General features: G+C 38.5%; 1 protein-coding gene across 1 annotated transcript in view; it reads right to left on the reverse strand.

Annotated features, from left to right (window-relative positions):
• Window positions 1–21,047, reverse strand: part of LOC143680355 (BDNF/NT-3 growth factors receptor-like) — a 159,330-nt gene extending 138,283 nt beyond the window's left edge. Inside the window, 1 exon segment of the mRNA XM_077156833.1 lies at window positions 20,953–21,047. Coding sequence (XP_077012948.1) covers window positions 20,953–21,047 — 95 coding nt within the window.
• Between the last annotated feature and the right edge of the window lie 697 nt (window positions 21,048–21,744).

Raw genomic sequence — 21,744 nt, forward strand, 5'->3', positions numbered from 1 at the left:
AACACAATCTGTTCGCCTATACACCTCCCCCCTCTATTTTTAGAAGTCTTCCAATTTCGTATGTCTATCAGTTGTTTCATGATCACTTTTGCAAATAACCATAAAATTTTCTCAGATGCTTGATAGCATTAAGTACTGTAAATCTAATGAAACAGGAAACATTCCTAGGATCAACCCAATGCAATAAGGTTGCAAAATCACAAGGTTACATGTATTAAATTGAACCTGACACACTGATGTCTGCAGTTCTTTGAGGAAAATGAATAGCCTGTACCAGCCACACTACAAGAAGGATAAATCACATCTGAAATCTCACACCAGAATCACTTTTTAAGTGAAGGACCATGTGCTGGTTTGAAAGGAAGTATGCCCCCTAAGAAAAGTCATGTTTTAATATAAATCCAATTTCATAAAGGTAGAATAATCTCTATTCAATGCTGTGTGTTTGAAACTGTAATAAGATCATCTCCCTGGATGATGTGATTTAGTCAAGAGTTGTTAAACTGGATTAAGGGACAGCATGTCTCCACCCATTTGGGTGGGTCTTGATTGGTTTATTGGAGTCCTATAAAAGAGGAAATATTTTGGAGAATGAGAGACTCAGAGAGAGCAGAGAATGCTGCAGCACCACAAGGCGGAGAGTCCACTAGCCAGTGACCTTTGGAGATGAAGAAGGAAAACGCCTCCTGGGGAGCCTCATGAAACCAGAAGCCAGGAGAGAAAGCTAGCAGATGATGCCATGTTCACCATGTACCCTTCAAGCTGAGAGAGAAGCCCTGACTGTGTTCGCCATGTGCCTTCTCACTTGAGAGAGAAACCCTGAACTTCATCAGCCTTCTTGAACCAAGGTATCTTTCCCTGGATGCCTTTGATTGGACATTTCTATAGACTTGTTTTAATTGGAACATTTTCTTGGCCTTAGAACTGTAAACCAGAAAGTCATTAAATTCCCCTTGTGAAAAGCCATTCCATTTCTGGTATACTGCATTCTGGCAGCTAGCAAACTAGAACAGACCATAAATGCAGTTGCACAGAAAACTACAATTGAGCCTAGGTATATCTTTTATTAGCTATTACATAGCAGAAATGGCACAAATCTTCCTCATTTGACTTTTCTGTTTTTTTGCAATCAGATGTCCCTGGAATGATTCCTTTTCCCTGGATTTATCTCCACTGCACAGCTCACCTGTTCTGCATCTCTCTTCCTCTGTTTGTTTCATTATCCCATTTCTTCCCTGTCCCTCTTTCTTGTTGGATATATAATCAACTTGCCTTCCTTTCAAGCTATGCTCTGTCTCTATAATGAATCCATTTCTTACTATGTATGGGATAACATTGCACTATTTAATTCCATAAAGATTATTCATTTAGCAAACATCTTGACCTGATGACTTTAGGAAACCTCCACAGCTGGAGGTTTACATATTTGAGGCTCAGAGACCTACTAAAAAATAGTCTAAATGATGGATTTTCAGGTGTGTGTGTGTACCTAGGTGTGTGCATGTGTGTATATCTGTGTGTGTGTACACTACAGAATCAGGATATGGTGCTAGGTGCAGAGGTGTGGTAAACAAGATCCAAATGGTCTCTGCTCTCATGGAGTTTATGTTCTAATGGGGAGCACAGATTGGCACACAGTGTGCCCTTAGGATAAGAAATGGACTGTGCTGTGTTTGGGAAAAACAGGGAGTCATAAAAGCACATATTCCAGATGTGGGGAGGCAGAGGAAATGACGTCAGGGCTTCAGCCCAGAGGATCAGCAGTAGTAAGCCAGGGGTGTTCCAGGTAGTGGGGAAAGCCAGGGTGAAGCCCAGAAGTCAAGTATGACCCAGTAGAGGAACTGAAAGCTTACAGCGGCTGTATCATAGCATTGAAGAAAGAGAGATGCTGCAGGTGAGCTAGAAAAATGATTTAGAAACTGAGGACATGGGGCTTTTCAGACACTTATTAAGAAGTTAGAAGTTTTTATAACATAAAAATCAATTAAAATACTGATCTATTGTGGGGGGAGATAAGCAAGCCTTTCCTAAAATTCATGTGGAAAAATGATCCTGCAAGAATAGTTCTGGACATTCTGAAAGAGAAGTGGATAATTAGGTTTGTACTCCAAGTAGGATAAAATGATATCAACTTTTAGGCAATAAAAGTTGGTGCTGGTATATTAATAGACAGACTGATTACTGAAACAAGAATGACATGATAGTAGGCCCAAACGGAAAGATATTCTTCACATATAACCAAATTGTTTTATCAAATTAGTTAGAGGAAAGTAGAATTTTATAATAAATGGTGTTGAGAGACCTGATTAAATGATTGGCTATCTTGAAAACAAATAAAATGATTGTCACTTCACTCCTTATATTTTAAAAATCCAGAAGGAATAAAGTTTTAAGTACAAAAACATGAATTATAATAAAAGTAGTAGAAGAAAACATAGTAGCCTTATTTAATGCTCTTAAAGAGGAGATCTTCACATATATATTTTTATTTTTCTATCTTCACATATATCTTTTATGTTGTAAGCCACACTTACAACATAAAAGCCTTTAAAAAGACAATAAACTTCAGAAGGAAAAATTTTTAAATTCTGCCTTAAGAAATAAAACATAATCAACATCAGAATATAAGTGAAACTTTAGATAAAACACAAATTTTCTTACTGTTAAAGAGAGTTTATGTATCAATATTTTGAAAAGACCAGACCCAATAGAAAAAAAAAATGACTACAGGATATGACATCATAGTTCACTGAGAAAAAAATATAAATGACCTACATACCTACATAAAAAAATAAATAAATAAACAACTTTCAACTTGAATCATAATTATGAAATTGCAGAATAGAACAATGGTGAGTTACTATTTCCCAGGAACCTGATCAACAAAAAACAGTTTGAGAACTACTAGCATTGGTTTTGCTGTAGGGAAAAGGGCACTCTCAGTTTTGGTGGGAGAATAAAATGATATGACCTCTTTGCAAGACAAGTTGGCAATGTCTATCAAAATCACAAATGTCTTACAAATGTGCCAGCAATTCAAATTCTAGGAATTTTTCTGACAGATAAAATCACACATACATGAAAAAACTTACAGATAAAGTTGTTCAATAGGAGATTGGTTAAACAAATAGGCTGCTATGTACTGCTAAAAAAATGCTTGTTGTTCATAAGCTGAGAAACATTTTAAAGATACACTGTTAAGTGAAAACCAGCAAGCTACAGAAGAATGGGTAGAGCACTCATCTGAGAGAGGAAGGTTGAACTGGGGTCCTATGTGAGGTGATAACTTCATGATGCATCCCTTTGCAGAGTTTGCATTACCACATTCAAATCTTACATCTCAAAAAAAGTGTTGATTGCTAACAAATTCCATATAATGAAATAAATTCATTTCAAAGGAAAGATATGCAAACTCATTTTAAAGAATCCAAAAGGCTCCTAGGCTCAAGCAAGTCTTCGTTAAAGGCATTAACCTTTCCAAAGGAAGAATGTCAAACAGAATTGGTGCTGGACAGTGAATGAAAGCAAGAAAAGGAGTGTCCATCCAGAGAACACAGGTCTGGGCCAAAGTACTTCAAGTTCTACATTCCTTTTGTGAAGGTTCTCCCGTTATGGAAATGGATGCCTCAGGCAAGCTTAGCTTAATGCCACTTAACATTTTAAATGCGCAATTAAGTGCCCTTGCTCTAATTCCAAGATCACTGAGCAAGATTTCAGTTATAATGTGTTCTTTATAGATCTGCTTGTGCAAAAAGTGAATGTTATGCTAATATATGGCTTCTAGTCCATGTGATAGTTCCACGCCATGTTATACAGCAACAAGCTGACAACTACTAAAAAGAAAAAGAAAAAAAAAACCTGAACAAAAACAAAAACTCTGGACTTTATCCTAAAAGACATGGGGAACCACAGATCAATTATCAGCAGGTATATGGTAAGATCAGCTTTTGGAAAGACCATGGCAGCTACAGTGAGGTGATGGGTTGAAAGGGGGCAAGGCTGCAGGAGGAGATACTTATTAGGAGGCTGTCACATTATTTTTGGCAAAAGATGATGGTTGTCAAATAAATAAATAATAAGGGGGACAAAGGGTAAAATAAATTGGGTAGATGGAAATACTAGTGGTCAATGAGAAGAAGAGGTGAGGGGTATGGTATGTATGAGTTTTTTCTTTTTTCTTTTTATTTGTTTTGCAAATGTTCAAAAAATGATGAAGAACCAACTACGTGATGATATTGTGAGCCCTTGGTTGTACACCATGTATGGAATGGTTTTATGTCAAGAGTATATGTTTGTATGTTAAGTTTTTATAATAAAAATATTTAAAAGGCAAAAAAAAATGATGACAACATGAGTTCAATTATTTTGTATAAGTACTCTCTTGGTGTTTTTCTCCCCTTCCAGTCTGCAAGCTTTGTAAAGAGAAGAGCCCAGATCAACCTTTCTTGCCACCTCATCCCCAGTACCTGGTGCCTGACACAGAATAGACCCCGATTAATCTTTGTTGGAAGAAAGAATGAATGGACAGTGGCAGAGGAGATAAAGAGAATTGGACAAATTTAGGAACTATTTAGGAAAATGAATTGGCAAGAATTAATAATTGAGTGGATGTAGAAGTTAGAGATAGAAGTCAAGATTTATGACTTGTATTGCTGAGTGGACACAGTGTTGCCATCTGTTATGAGTTGCATTGTCTCCCAAAAGTGATATATTCGCTGTTCCTAACCCCCAGTCCCAAGCACATGACCTTATTTGACAATAAGGCCTTTGAAGACATGATTAATTTAAAATGAAACCAAACTGGATTCAGGCGGGCCCTAATCCAATATGACCAGTATCCTTACATGAAGAGGAAAACTTGGACACACAGACAGACAGTGAGAGAAGACTAGGTGAAGACAAGTCAGCTACTAGAGTTGTACAATCCAAGGAACGTCAGCAAACACTAGAAGCTGGGAGAATAACAAGGAAGAATTCTCCCTTATAGATTTTAGAGTGAGCATGACACTGACATTTTTATTTAGATTTCTAGCCTCCAGAATGTGAGAGAATAATTTTTGTTGTCTTAAGCCACCTACTTTGTCTTACTTTATTACAGCAGCCCTGGGAAACTAAGATAGGGACAATGGAGATAGGTTTGGGAGGAGGATGAGGAATTTAATTGTGGAAATGTTGAGTGGGACTCACAACAATGTATCCAAGAGGGGATTTTCAATAAGTAGTGCCCAAAGGCACCACTGATATTTGATGGGGACATAGATTAAGACATCATAACATGAAGAAAGCCACTGAAGTCATGAGTGAAAGTGGCATGTCACAGGTACAGCCCAAGAAGAGGTGCAGACCTAGGACAGAAGCTCATGAGACATCAGCTTTAAAGGGAGGAGAAAAGGGAGCCCACAGGTATGACTAAGAAGTAGCAGCCAGAGAGATAGGGGACAAACAAGGAAAGAGCAGGACAGGGACAAGAATGCCAAAAGAAAAGAATGCTTCAAGATGGGTGTATGAGTAATGAAATTAAGTTCTGCTAAGAAGTCAAGTAAAATCAGGACAGGGAAATGTGCCCTGGATTTAGACACATGAAAGTCTTTGGGAACTGGTAAGCATGAGTTTCCTAAAGCCATGGAGTGAGGCTGGATTGGGTGAAGAAATAGACATTATGAGTAGAAACCAGTCTTCTAAGATTTGGCTTTGAAGAGAAGAGGAGAAAAGACAGTAATCAAAGAGGAAGAGAAAGAATGAGAGAGAATAGTGTTAAAGGAATACTTTTCTAAAATGGGAGATACCAGGTCCTGCTTAAATTCCAAAATTTAATGCCAAATGAGAGGAAGAGACAAAAAATATAGGTTGAGAGAGGAAAAGTCACTGATAGAGGAAATAAGAGGGTGGATCTGTAATTGAAGTAGAGTGACCAGCTTCTGTTAAAAGATGCTCTGTCCTTTCCATCATAAAATTTTTAGAAAGGAAAGCATAAAGAATGATTTTAGAGGCAGACAGCTAACTCTAGTGGAATAGGACTGGATGAAACCACAAGCCCATCAACACTCAGTTGGTTTACTGCCACCATAGGAAGCAGAGGTAACAGATTTCTCACATTCAATTGCTACATCTAGGCCTCCCACTATTAAACAATGAAAACTATATACACAACTTGGGAGGAAACACTCTTTGCAATTGCACCATATTTGGCTGAGGACAAAATAAACACAATGCTAATGTGGGTTTTATCCACATGTCCAATGGTCTTCATCACATTATATTAAAATTAGATGTTTACTCATCTGTCCCTTCCACTACATATAAGCTACTTAGGGACTCCTTGCCCTCAATACAGTATCTTATTTGCCTGTAATGTCCCCATGCCCACAATAAATGTTGGTGGAACTGAACTAATGTTTTGCAGGAAATCTGAATTATCTGGCAGGCAGCCTAACCTACATGACAATCAGGCAACACATGGTCAACTACACCAGCTAGAATGGAAAGAAAAATTAATGGGGAAAATGATTTGATCCAGGTGAAAACTTCCACTGTGGGTATCACAGAAGGGGAAGAATGAAAAAAGAGGCAAGCCAGTTAAGAAATCCTCTGGAGCACTGTCCACAAAAATGGACCAGGAGTGGGCTGAAAAAAATCATGAACACACAGCGATAGAATTTCTGATCCGATATGAATATCTGGATTGGTTTTGTAATTGTTTAAAGGGCAGGGAGGCAGTATATGTTAAGAAAATGATAGGGGGTATGGGACTTGTTTGTATTTGTGGGAAACCCTGGAAGCACTTCCATCAAGAATGGCAGGAACAGGGAACCTGAAAACCATGCAGGCAGAGTTGGACTTGGAGAAAACCCACACATAGGACTCCTGCTGCTTAACCACCATGAGAACCAAAGCAAGCTCTTATGGCCTTTGGGGAGGAAGCAAAGGTGAATTCCAGAACAGAAAAGGAAACACTAGTGCTGTGCCTGATTGATTCAGAACCACAGAGTCTTCAAGGGATTAGCCTCCATGTAGATCCCAAGCTTCAGTTTTAAGATTAGGAAACTCAAACTGGTGAGGTCAAATGGCTCACCAAAAATCACAGACCCTGCTACTTCAGAATTTAATTCAGAACCCAAAATCCCATCTCTACAAGCAAGGCTTCTTTTTAACCTTGTACACAAGAGTTTAGTTGAAATGATGGTGGTATAAGCACAGGATACCTACCTGAAAAGAGCATGCAACTCAAAATTTCTTCACAACCTATTGAAGTGGCTTTGCAGTTTTTGGGGAGATTGAATCATGTACCTCACAAAAGGCATGTTCAATTCTTAACCTGCATTTCTGTGTATGTGAACTCATTTAGAAATAGTATCTTTGAATATATTAAGGTGAGACAGCTGTGGACTCATTTGTGAACAGGATCTTTATAGATCCTATTAGGTGAGCCCAAACTGAATAAGAGTGAGCTGTAATCCACATGAATAGAGTCCTTATAAGGAGAGAAAATTCAGACACAGTCAGCTGAAACCAGAAGCTAGAAGAAGCCAGAGAATGAAGCAAATTGCCATGTGACATAGGCAAAGACATAAGCCAAGGAACCTCAAGAATTACCACAAGCCAGCACCACAGCCATACAGGCTCCAGGAGAAAAGGCTTTACCAACCCCTTGATTTTGGACCTCTGGCTTCCCAAACCATGAGACAATAAATTCCTGTTGCTTAAGCCAGTGAGTCAGTGTGTGTTATTTGTCATAGAAGTTCTGGCAAACTAAGACACAGCCCAACACCTGACTGAGTGCATGCATCTGTGACTTGGGAGTAGGGAAAAGAAGAATAAAAGCAACAGAAACAGAGGAAGGATAGTGAAGAGTCACAAAGGAAGAAGGATAAACCTAGAAGTGCAAGAGAAACATCCCAGGAAAATATTCCACAGCATTCTATGAGTTGTGGGTGGTGGCAAAAGAGATTTGAAATAAAAACAGGAACAAACAAAAAAGAGGGTGTTTTATTTTATTTTTCAAAAGGAATTGCTTTTTATCATACCTTGCAGAAAACAGAACAAGCATAATCTTAGAGGTTATTGCATCAACTCTCTTGCCCAATGCTCCCCCACCCAGGCACATGCATTGCAGAGATAAGTAAGCCAAACCCAGGAAGCGTATCAACTTATCCCCCATGGTGAGCAAGAGTCAGAAGATTCAAATGCAGCCTTATCTTCCACATCACAGCAAAAGACTCTGGGGTCCACTGAGTAGAAGCAACTTCTCTTACAAAGATTAGAATTTAGAAGATCCTATTTCTTTAAAGAGTACTGGATTTCAGTTGAAAGGCATAATTCTAATACCCTTTGGTTTAAATTACTTTAATGTAAAATTGTTCAAAAACACCTAACTGATATGTGGAAGGCAGTTGGGTGGCTCCTCAGAAGGCTAGGTGTACAACTGTCAGATGATCTGGAAATCCCACTACTTAGGTACACATCAGAAGCACTGAAAGCAGGGACACAAATACACATTTGCACATCAATGTTCATAGCAGTATTATTTACAATTGCCAAAAGATGGAAACAACCCAGTTGTCTACCAACTGATGAATGGAAGAAACAAAATGGGGTATATACATACGATGGAATATTATGCAGCTATAAGAAGGAATGAAGTCATGATGCATGTGATGTGTGGATGAACCTTAAGGACATTATGTTGAGTGAAATAAATCAGACATAAAAGGACAAATATTATATGTCCTTGCTGATATGAACTAAATATGACTAGCAATCCCATGGTATTAAGAACTAGAACATAGGCCACCAAATGATAGAATGGGGGCAGGGAATGGGGAGGTGATGCTTAATTTGTGCAAAATATGAAATGAGTTGATTATAAATGTTTGGAAATGGATGGAGGTGGTGGGAGTGCATTGTAGTGAGTGTAACTAACAGTTATTATATATGGTACAACTGTGGTCAAAAGGGAAAGTTTAGGGTCATATATGTCACTAGAAGGAAAGCCAGAGGATAAAACATGGGACTGTGTAACATAGTGAACCCTCTCCAGGGTGAAAATTTTCTAGTGTTGATTGTGGTGATGAATGTACAACTCTGAATTTACTAGAAGGCAATGATTGTGCACTTTAGATGGATTGTATATGTGAATTCATCTCAATAAAACTGTTTTTAAACGTATATTCATTACTTATAACAAAATGTGTTTGTTCAGGTTGTGAACTGAGCAAAGAATCGGCAGGTAGATATAATGGATCTCTGAGTCACCAGGTTGGCTAACACTGAGTTGATACACAATACTCATGGGCTTCATGATCTGGAATGGTTAAAACAAAATGAAAACTCATGTGAATTAAAGAAGTAAAGCCTCAATTATTAGGAAAATGCTACAATTGTAGGTAACTAAATCTGAAAATATCATGCACAGTGGGGTTTTATATGTATTTTATATTTTTATAGACACATCATGCATACATAACTATAGTTCTGTATGCTTGTATGTAGATGTATCCAGAGAATTGTTGGGCTCTGACAACATTCAGAAAGGTACTAGACAGCAACAGGTCCTTATTCACTAGAAAAAAGGGACTCTAAATAGTGTGTGATTATTCACATCTTTGTGCTATAGTTTTATTCAAGAAGTTGTTATATTATTAACCATTCATCTCTTAACAATAAAACAGATTACAGTAGAGTGAATGGGGGGCAGAGGGATGGAAGAAGGGAAAGTCACGAGATGAAGCCCCAATCTACCTGTCACAACACCATGATGCTTAACCTTTAAACATTTATTTAAATCTCTCAACCTCTCCCAGAATCACCTGGGCTCTTCAGGCCAAATTTGGGCAACTGTGGTTAAGCACACAGAACCCTAACCAAGAGGTTAGCTAGAACCCTATCCTGAATTATACTCTACTTGACCAGAGAGCCCCAGGCAAACAGTTAACCTGACAATCCCTCAGAGGTTATCAAAAGCTGCCCACCTACTTCAGAGTGGTGCTTTAAACCTAAATGAGCAGATGTCCATTAAGTGTCTGTGAGGTCCCTGGGGAAAAGCCCTGCACAGGACCAGTGGTATATTTCAGAAGTGCTGTTAAAATGGGAAAAGTCTGGGAGCAGACACAGGCAAAAAGGCAGCAGGATGAATTCTGGACATGAGTCAACAATCTTAAGTTTGTTCACTGGCTCAGCCACTGAGCTCAGTCATCAATATCAAGGCATTGGGAAGTCAGGGGGATAAAAAGAAGTCAAGAAAGAATAAGCAGTCTCTAGCCACAGGTCTTCCATGAGAGTTAACACAGACTTTGTATAAAGGGCTATGGGTTCCTTCACTTCTATGACCACTCCTGGCTGGGGCAGACTGCAGGGGTCCTAGCCTCATCTTCTGTCTGTCCTGCCCTCACTCTATCCCCAACCAGCCAAAACAGCAAAGCAGAACTGAGTTAGTAGTCCTCATTGCTGGTAACCTATCAAAGCTTTCTTTTGCAACGCAACTTTTGTGTATGAATTGCCTAGAGAGATGGAAGTCATGGAATTAAAAAAGGAAAAAAAAAGCTTGCAGGAACCTAGAAAAAACAAAAATGTATTTCTTCCCATGTGAGGATAAGGTTATTGTTTTGGGATCATTAGCTCAATTACTTCGCCTCTTGGAGAGGCACTAGCTTATCTTCCCACCTCGACCCCATCCTACTATATTTTCAAAATGGTGGTGGGGGGTTAGGAGCTCAATCTGAGGATGGGGAACAGAGAGGAGGAGTCATCCTAAAGTAGAGGCAGTAGGGTTTTGTTTGAATGCTGAGAGAAAGGACATCTAGCCCTGCAAAGCTTTTAATGAGTCATAACCTTGGGCAACTCTTAGCTGATGCAAAGCAGGGTTGGAGCAGAGTACTTCTAAGATTCACTCTCTTTCTATGATTCTGATTCTATATGACCCCTGTGAAAACTGACATGTGACCTGGGACTCATTAGTGCAACACCAACAGGTTACCAGTGTTATTAGAAGTTCACAGTTAAAAAGACATGCTTTGGGGAAGTTCAGAGTGGACAAAGAAAACATGGCATGGATGACACTATGACACCAAAGGTCTTTGGATTCCCATAAACCAATCCCCTGCTTCATAGCTGATGTATAAACTGCATTATCTTCATAATTGAAGCCCTTGTGGAACTTCACGGCCAGAAGAAACATGTCTGAGCATCACATCCAAAGCCCTTATTTTACATCAGGCAAGCTGAGGCCCAGAGACATTAAGCCTTCCTCGAGATCAGGGAATCAATTAGTGGCAGATAGGACTTTCTCCTCAGGTCTTCTGACTCCCATTTTCCATAACATAATTTTCTTTGAAAAAATACGTAAGGTTAAGAACTTAGTATCTCTACATAATTCTGTGCTATTTGCAGGACTTATGATGTTCACCAACATTCACTTATTCATCTCCTAGATCATATTTATGACTTCTTAGTTTTTTGGACACTCCAGAGAGCAAAGTAAGTGGTAAGAAGGCACCCTGATTATGTGGGATATTTGCTATTTTAAATGCAGATCAATCTGCAATCAAATGTAGAGCTAAAATTACCAGCCCACTGCAAGGTTTAGATCTCTGCTGTTTGGGAGTTCAGGGTGGGATTTATGTTTTAAAATAGCCCAACCAAGTGGAATATGAAAATGATCAATCAGCCATTAATAACCCAAAGTTCAAGGTTTCTTTCTCTCTCCCCCCTCTCCTTCTCTCTCTCTCTCTGTCTCACACACACAAACACACATGCACACACACACACACATCATGCAAGTAAAAGGCTTGTCCATGCCTAAATAATCTCTCCCCAAAATCTTCTTGTATAGATATCAAGAACAAACAAAAACTTGCCTTGCTCCAAGGGGCAGTAAGTTTAATGTCACATTCTATCCTATTACTTTTGAACCTACAAGAAGCTCTCTAGACAAGTGGTAAAGAGTAAAGTAAGCCTAAGGCATAAAGTCTTGTCAGTGTATGGTATCAATAATAAATTGTTCAATGCTTCATTCCCTAACAGCAAGATGAACAATGAGTTAAAACTGGAGGTACTTACTTAGTATCCAAGTCAAAAGGGAAGAAGAAAAAAAGGAAAAGAATAAAAGAAAAGGAAAGAAAGAAATTTAAACTTCCCTTTCCCAGCTAAACAAAAACTCTAGGGTTTATACTCCTATGACCAAAAATAGTCAAAGAGATTATACAGAATGTTCCTAGGGAGAAAGGGACCTCAACTCTCAGCTGTTCAGCCAACTTTTCAGTTTAGAAAACCTCTTTACAAGAGAATATCTAAACAGACACAAACAGAGGTTTATGGATGGAAACAGTGAAAGAATTTAAACGGACCTAAACTCAGAGCAAGGGAGCTGTGAGCACACGGTCTCAGTTTCCCATTAATTGTTTCTAATAGCATATAGCCCAGGCTCTTCTTTTAACTATAGTGCTCTGAATTTCTATAAGGAAATATCACTTTTTTGAGAAAAAAAAATCCAAACACATCTTGTACAGTCGATGATGGGTGATGGAGAGGGGGAGGTGGAAGAAAGTGGTGTCAGAAGTTCACAGGCTTTTCAGTTGTTTTACCAATGTAATAAAAATCTCCATATTGCAGAGACTGAAGATATAAAATTAAAAAAGATTTCAAATTGCTGTGCTGAGCTGACATCTGTAAATATCTTCACTCTGAAGACAAAATGTTTTCAACTTCAGCTTGCAAGTTGCATTAAATAATGAATGATGTAAATTAATCTGCCTTATTTATTAACAAGTCTAACATGGCCTATGTAGCCACACTCAAAATTTACTCTGTGGTTCTCAAACGCATGTAAAGAACAATCCAAAGTTCTAGAACCCCTGATGGAGGGAAGGAAAAGTAAACATCACAGGAATAAAAGCTGATGCCTTTCACCAAATCCTTGTGAATGCCAGGATTTTTTTCCACTACAACTAATTGCAATGGCAAAGTTTACTAAGGTAAGAGGGCCAAAATCAATGTATTAATGACACAGCATTACAGCTGTTTAACCAGGCCAATAATAAATCGGACACAGAGGATTTGACAGCAGAAGTTGCAAATTCTATTTGTGTTGCATTAAGACATAAAATATCAAGCTGATCTTCAAACATTATCCTCAAATTCAGGTAATACCACCCAAGAAACTCAAAAAAAGACAGTCATTGATCTTTACAAAACCTGTGCAGTAAAAAAATACCTGACCTATTTAGACCATGCCTTTTAACACTTGGGTGAGACAGAACTTGTCCTTTGCAATGCATTTTGGCACTTGATGCAGTTGGGAATTAAAGGGCCAGTTACATAATTCCAACAACAGGATTTACTCTTGAATTCCATTTATATGTAACAATGGTATTGTGTTTAAAATTTAATTTACTACTGCTAGGTATAAACACCTCCAGATAACAGGAGCTGCCAGTTATCAGCAGTTTGTGGCAGGTGTGATAAACATTTCAGATAGAGAAATATAGCTTACATTAGTGGGTAAAGAGTATGAAAAGATACCATAATGGGAAGATATTTAATAAAACAGTTTCAAACAATGCCTCTGAAAAAGAAATGTCAGCACAGCTTAAAATAATGCATGCAGAAAAAGCAACAAAAATATCCAACCTCTGAATTAATCTCTCTGCATATTTTTAAAATGTTATGCTAGGGTTCAACAACTGCACTGTCCAGGCCATAAATAGATACTGAAAGGTATTCCATTTTTAAATGATAGGGTAAACTGCTGCTTCAACAAGTTCTAATCACATTTTATTTACTTACATTATCCCTATAAAAAATGGAAACATGTAACTTCAGCTCAAAACCATTGAACTACAATTTTCAAGCAAGTTATTTGGGGAATGCTACTGTGTCTAATAACAAAGGGGAATAATGGATAATTTGGTTCCACCTATAGCTGGTACCACTAGCGAAGAATAACAAAAGCTGTTCAAGGAAATATCAATCACCTGCTGGTAAGATCTGAGGCAGACTTACTGGGAAGGATGGAAAAGCAATGACTGGGATATAGTTTCTGACTAAGTTGGTTTCAGGACAGCTAGGTGACTATTCCTACTTCTCCATAAACAGATCCACCATACTATGGCTGACCCACTTTTGGTGGTTGGTTTTTTGAAGATCATGTCCCTTTTAGGGCATCAGGTTCTTGGTCCCTAATTCTTGTTTGGGATTATCCCTATTACAAGGGAGATCCTTAATCCAACATTCTCTAATGATGGGAACTTTTCATTGCAATCTTTACTTAAGCAAGAATCCTGGCCCTTTCAAGGTGCTGTGTGCTCTTTCTGCCCCAGGTCACTCCCACTGACTTACAGGTGGATATAGGGGCCCTCGGAAGTGGCCATTCATTATCATGCCTTTATCAATCAGGGACTTAATAGGCATTGAAGTTGCCCTTCTATCTTTTTTAAGCTTTTTAATTGTATAGTATAACACATATACAAAACAAAGGGAAAAAAAGCTATCATTGTCAAAGCACTCTTTAACAAGTAGTCATAGGGCACATCCTAGAGTTTGTCAAGGGCTACCATACCATCCTATCATATTTTTCCTTCTAGATGCTCCAGAATACAAGAAGTTAGAAGGAATAAATAGTTTTTTTACCATCATTATTGATTCTTTTCTTTTTTTTTGCAAAAAATAACATACATTCAAAAAAACAACAAATTTCAAAGCACAGCACAACAATTAGTTGTTTGGTATGGAGTACAATTACACAAGCTTAGGTTTTTCATTCTAGTTTCTCTAAAATACTGGAGACTAAAAGATGCATCAATTCAATTATTCAGCAATCATATTCATTCATTAAATCCTACCTTCTCTGTAAGCTCCACCATAACATCAGAACTTTCTATCCCACTCTTTAGGGGTATTTGGGCTATGGCCATTCTAAACCCTTCATGCCAACAATAAGGGTAGGGAAATGGAACAAGCCAATACTCTGGAGAGGTTGGGCCCTCTAAGCCTCAGGACTTATCTAGTCCATGGATTCCCCTGGAAGCTGTAGGCTTCTGGAAAGTCACACTAGGGCATGGGACTATTGCAGGATCCTACATATTTTCCTAAGTGTTCTCTGTGGTTCTGGTTGGGATCTGGCAAGTTATGATAGGTAGCAATATCTAACTGAAGCCTGCATAAGAGTGACCTCCAGAGTAAAGCCTCTTGATTCTATTTGAACTCTCTCAGACACTGACCCTCTATTAGTTACCCTTCTTTTCCCCCTTTTGGTCACAATGGAATTGTTGATCCCATGATGCTGTGGCTGAACTCATACCTGGAGTCACCCCCCACACTGCCAAAGAAACTTTCACCCCTGTATGTTATGTACCACATGGTAGGAGGGCAATGATTTCATTTGCAGAGTTGGGTTTGAGACAGTGAGGCCACATCTGAGCAACAAATAAGTCCTCCAGAAGTAACTTGTAGGCATATCTATAGGTAGGCTAAGCTTCCCCACTACCTGCATAAGCTTCACAAGAGTAAGCCTCATGACCAAGGACTTGGCCTATTGGTTTGGACATCCCTAATGTCTGACACAGTATCAGGGGAATCCCTGATGGTAAAGTTTTAGTTCCACATTTTTTCTCTCATCATTCAAGTAACTTTGCCAATATTTTTTTTCTTATCTTCTTAATATATTCTAGTATGTATCCAGGCATTATATGAAGTTATATGGTATAAAAGGCCCTCATCCTTATTCTGGGCTGCCTGTGTTCCAATTGTTCAGAGAGCTGTTCACATAGAGTGAGTTAGATTATTTGCTACAGAAAATTTAGGTTCTAAACAAAATAAAGCTTTCTTCCTTTGTCATCAAAGAGCAGGTGTGTCTCAAAGAGTAGGTGGTTAAACATAGCCCATAGCATGCAGTCACAGTTTTCCCCTGTACTCTGGACATAAACACTCTTTGTGCATGAATTATGCCTTTTAAGTAGTTTTGCAAGAGCTGATTTATACTTCTGGTGTTAATTATTGGGGCACATAGGTCTATACCACCACTTTCAATCTTGTTCTCATTTAATATGGTAACATTACTTATAGACCACTAGAGAACCATCTTAACTTATAATTTCCCTTATATTTATGTTCAATCTCATTAGCTAACCATTCACACATCCCTATATATCTCTAATTCCCCTATATTCTGTATTATAAGCCTCTGATTTTACCTTTACCATGATCATAAAAGTGGAGCCATAAAGTATGTATCCATTTATGTCTGGCTTATTTCACTCAGCATTATGTCCTCAAGGCTTATCAATTTTGTCATGTCCTTCAGAGCATCATTTCTTGCTACTGCTTCATAATATTCCATCATAGGTATAAACCACATTTTGTTATTTCACTCTTCTGTTGATGGGCATTTGGGTTGTTTCCATCTTTTGGCAATTGTGAATAATGTTACTTTGCACATCGGTGTACAAATGTCTGTTCATGTCACTGCTTTCAGCTCTTCTGTGGTATATACCAAATAATGCTATTGCTGGTTCATAGGGCAACTCGATATTTAGTTTCCTAAAGAAATGCCAAACTGTCTTCCATAGTGGCTGTACAATTAAACATTATCACCAGCATTGCATAAGCTTCCCAATTTGTCCACATTCTCTCCATCATTTGAGGTTTCCTGTTTGTTTAAAGCAGCCATTTTTATAGGTGTGAGGTGGTATCTCACTGAACTCTTGGTCATGATTTTCTGTTCCTGTGCTTTTGAGCCTCTTGTATTTGCTCTTCAGAAAAATGCTTATTCATATCTTTAGTCCATTTTATAATTATGTTGAATGTTCTTTTGTTGTTGAGTTGCATGATTTTGATTTCTGTATGTATACAGAATATCAAACCATTGTCTGATGAGTGATTCCAAGTATTTTCTCCATTGCTGCCTCATCACCTTTTTGAGAAAGTATTTTGAGGTGCAGAAGCATTTGACTTGAGGAGTTCCCATTTATCTGTTTTTCTTTTTTTGCTTGTCTTTTGGGTGAAAAATGTAGAAGCTACCTCCCATTACTATGTCTCAAAGATGTTTCACTATATTTTATTCTAGAAGCTGTATGGTGCTAGTTCTTGTATTTAGGTGATTGATCCACTTTGACTTAATTTTTTTAAGGGGTAAGGTAAGGATCCTCTTTCATTCTTTTGGCTATTGTCATTCAGTTCTCCCATGTTCATTTATTGAAAACACTATTTTGTCTCAGTTCAGTGGATTTGGGGGCCTTGTCAAAAATCACTTCATCATAGATTTGGCGGTCTATTTTTGCACTCTCAATCTGATTCCATTGTTCAATGTTTCTTTGTGCCAGTACCATGCTATTTTGACCACTGTGGCTTTATAATAAGTTTTTAAAGTCAGGAAGAGTTAATCCTCCAATTTTTTAACTCTTTTTTGGATGCTTTTAGTTATTCAGTGTCCCTTTCCCTTCCAGATGATAGTGGTAACTAGCTTTTCCAAGTCTTCTAAGTAGGTTATTGAAATTTTGATTGGTACTGCATTGAATCTGTAGATCAATTTGGGTAGAATTGACATATATATATATATATATATAATTTTTTGGTACGTGGGCAGGCACTTGAAATTGAACCCAGGTCTCTGACATGGCAGGCTAGAGCTCTGCCACTGAACTACCTTGCCCATCCCATCTTAATTATATTTAACCTTCCTATCCATGAACAAGAAATGTCTTTCCATCTCTTTAGATCTTTGATTTCTTTCAGCAATGTTATGTAATTTTCTTTGTACAGGTCCTTTGCATCCCTTGTTAAGTCCATTCCTAAGTACTTGATTCTTTTAGTGACTATTTTGAATGGAATTTTTCCTTAATTGACTCCTCAGTTAAGTTATTGCTTGTGTGTAAGTTCTGATAAGTTGTATTCTCATTTTCATTCATCTCCAGATAGCTACTGATTTCTTTAGCACTTACTTTTTTTCCTAACAATTTCTTTTTAACCCACTCGTTGTTTATGTATGTGTTATTTAATCTCCATATATTTGTGAATTTTCTCATTTTTTTGATGGTTATTGATAGCTAACTTCATTCCACTGTGATCAGAGAAAGGGCTTTGAATAATTTCAATGTTTTTAAATGTATAAACACCTGTTTTGTCCTGCAGCATATGATCTATCCTGGAGATGTTCCATGAGTGCTAGAGAAGAATGAATATCCTGATGCTTTAGTGTGTAATGAACTATATACGTCTATTAGGTCTAATTCATTTATCAAATTGTTTAGCTCCTCTATTTCCTTGTTGATCTTCTGTCTGGTTATTTTATCTATAGAGAACAGTGATGTATTGAAGTCTCCTACAGACATTGTTGAAGCATCTCTCACTCCCTTTGGTTTTGCCAATGTCTGTCTTATGTGTTTTGGAACTCTTTTGATTGGGAGCACAAACATTTATGATTGTTATTTCTTGTTAGTGAATTGTCCCTATAATTGATATATAGTATCTCTCTTTGTCTCTTATGATGTCTTTATATTTAAAGTCTTTTTACTAACATTAGCATAGCTACTCCTGATTTCTTTTGGTTACAACTTGTGTGCAACATCTTTTTTCATCCTTTCACTTTCAATCTATTTGTATCCTTGTGTCTAGGATGAGTCTCTTGTAAGAAGCATATAGCTGGATTATATTTCTTAATTCATTCTGCCAATCTTTATCTTTTAATTGGTAAGTTAAGTCCATTAACATTCAAAGTTGTTACTGAAAAGGCATTTCTTGAATCCACCATTTTATTTTTAGGATTTTATTCCTCAAATCTATATATTCTTTTCCTTCTATCTTTTTTTTATCTTTTAAGTTACCTTTACTGGTACTCTTAAATTCTGTGGCCTCCTCCAGACCTCCTCTCCTGTTTTTATGTTTTCTTTAACTTGAAGAACTTCCTTTAATATTTCTTGTAGGTCCAGTCTCTTGCTAACAAATTCTTTCAGGTTCCCTTTGTCTGTGAAAATGTTAATCTCTCACTCAGTTTAAAAGGACAATTTAGCTGGATACAGATTTCTTGGCTGGAAGTCTTTCTTTTTCAGGATCTTAAATATATCACACCACTGCCTTCTCACCTCCATTGTGCCAGTTGAGTTGAATCTTATATGGATTCCCCTGTATGTAGTAGGGTTTTTTTTGCCACTTTCAGGATTTTCTGCTTCTCTTCCACATTTGACAGACTGATAAATATATTTCTTGGAGAATGGCTATCTACATTTATTCCATTTGAAATTTGTTGAGTGTCTTTGGCTTGTACTTTTATGTCTTTTATAAGGTTTGGGAAGTCTTCCCTCATTATATTCTCAGCTAATCTTCCTAGGCCTTTTTCCTTCTCTTCTCCTTCTGGGACACCAGTGATTCTTATATTTGATTAGATTAAGCATCACTCATTGCAGAAGACACTCCCCTTGGCTGTGGACACAGCTGACATGATCATGATTTAATTCTATTAAATATCCTAATAGCAACAAACAGATCAGCACTTACCCAACCAGACAAATGGGAATCACCACCTGGCCAAGTTTACACATGAAGTTGACCATGACGGTGATCTTCTGTTGTCTTTGTGGTTTATAAATACTTTGAATATTTATAAACATTTATATGTTTTTGTGGGATAGATGTGAAGACAGATGCAGGTTATGGGGTGGGACACAACAATGCAGTGATGTGTTACAGCACTGGTTTAGGCACATTTGGGGGATGTTATGCTGATACATGTTAGTGTGGGTGACCAGCAGCATGTGTGGGTGCCCATGTCTGGGGGCGTGGACCTAGTATGCACTGGTCTAAGATGTGGGGCCATTTGTGTGCATGTACAAAATTAAGTCAGCGGGTTGGCATTGAACCTGCATGGGCTGGGGTCAGATGTGGCTGGTTGTGCAAGTCAGTAATTTCCTAGAACTGGGGTCAGTGTGACTGGGGAACATGTGCACTTATGGAGATGGGTGGGCAATAAACTGATGCACCAGGACACAGATTTCAGGGCAGGTGAGGTGAGGCACCATGATTGTATTGGCTGGGGGCAATTGTAGCCTGGGTACACAGGTAAGCACCAGCAGCCTTTATAACTGGTGATTGGGAGGTAGGGCTCAAAAAACATGAGAGAAAGATTGAGCTGCACTTGGAGTGGGGCTTTGGGGTGGGTGTACATGGGAGAGGTTGGCAGGGTGGGAGTGTTTTGAGCATCGGGAGTTGGAGCAGGTGGGAAGTGGGAGCAGGTGATGGGGTTCAGGTGCATGGGGTTTGGGTTGAGTCTTAGGTCACTGGTGTGCTGATTCCTTGCAGTAAAGGAACATGGCGTAGCTTATTTCCTAGTCCTTATCTCCCCTTCTGTGGACTTCTAAAGGCTCTGGGCTTCTGCCTGCCCTTTTATCTTATCTAAGTTAAAGCCATTGGGATACTCTAAATCTCCACCCAAATGTGATTTGACACTCTTTTATTTGAACAAGTAATTTCTTTAAGTAGAAAGAACAGTAAATGTGACATTTGGATGAAGGAGGATTTATGATTGAATGGGGGAGATAAACCCCATAAAGCATAACCATGGGAAGTAGTGACAACAATGTGGAGGACATGGCACTCTTGATACCTATTGGTGGGCTCTGCTTGGAGCCACCATTCAGTGGGAAAAATAGAGGGATGATGGCTTGGACATGGTCGCTGGTATAGAAAAACTCACTGTTTGGTTTCAGGATATCTTGCTAAATGTTCCCATTTCTCCACAGACAAATTCCTGTAATATATGGCTAATCCCTTTTGGAGAGTTTTTTCCCCTTTTTTCATGTGCAATGGAGTACCAGGGTCTCTGTGGATCCCCTGGCCTGGGCAGGGTGGCTCATTATCCCTATGGCAAGAGAGGGCTTTAAGTCCCCATACGATTCTAGGTACTCTCCAGATGTGCATTTTAGGGTCCTCTTTTTCCTATTTAGATTTCAATTGATGTCCTGGACCCACCAAGAGATCTGAACTTTAGGATCCCTGTCCTCCTGCTTCACCAGGCCCTTCTCTGTAATCTCCAGGTAGAAGTAAGGACCCTGAAAAGTGGCCATATTTCCACTGCATAGACTCAGGATATGGGACTCAAGAGTGCCCAGAAGAAAAGCTATTTGAGTTGATGAACTCTTCAGCAGCACAACCAGGAGACTGGTTCTGTGGCTTTCCCTCCAGTTGGAGCTTTGACTCTCTATCAAGATGGTAAAAAGATTTGGTTTCCCTAAAAATATTTGTTTTCCCTACTTCTTGCTCCCCCAGAAAGCTTGGTGGAGTGGGACATTCATCAGTGACTCAAATCTTTAGATTGAACAATTCTTCACTGATAAGTTGAGAACTTCCAAACTCACTGGCCCTCAGGGCATTTCTTGATTTGGGTCTGGGAACAGTGGGCTCCACAGCCTTCATAGGTTTTCCATAAAAATGCTCTGGTTGTTTGTCAGTGCTCAAGAATGAAGGGGCTCTGGGGTGTCCTGTTCAATATCAGGTCACTCTAAAATTCTTTGAGAATTGAGTTCACAGTCTTGCCTTTGTTGTCTTGGAAATAATCCTGTCTCTTCTTCTTTCTCCAACCACACTGAGATATCTCTGCTCATAACCCTTACATCCAGGAGCTCCTGAGGAATAAACTGAAGGTAAAAGAATCTTCTACATACCATGTCGCAGAATTCAGGGTGTTTCCAAGGTAAGGTCTGTGAATGATGAAAAGAAAGACAGTTTCGGGAGAACAGAGTGTGAGAAGTTGTAAACAACAAA

Source organism: Tamandua tetradactyla, chromosome 4 (assembly GCF_023851605.1).
Source record: "Tamandua tetradactyla isolate mTamTet1 chromosome 4, mTamTet1.pri, whole genome shotgun sequence".
Taxonomy (NCBI): Eukaryota; Metazoa; Chordata; class Mammalia; order Pilosa; family Myrmecophagidae; genus Tamandua; species Tamandua tetradactyla.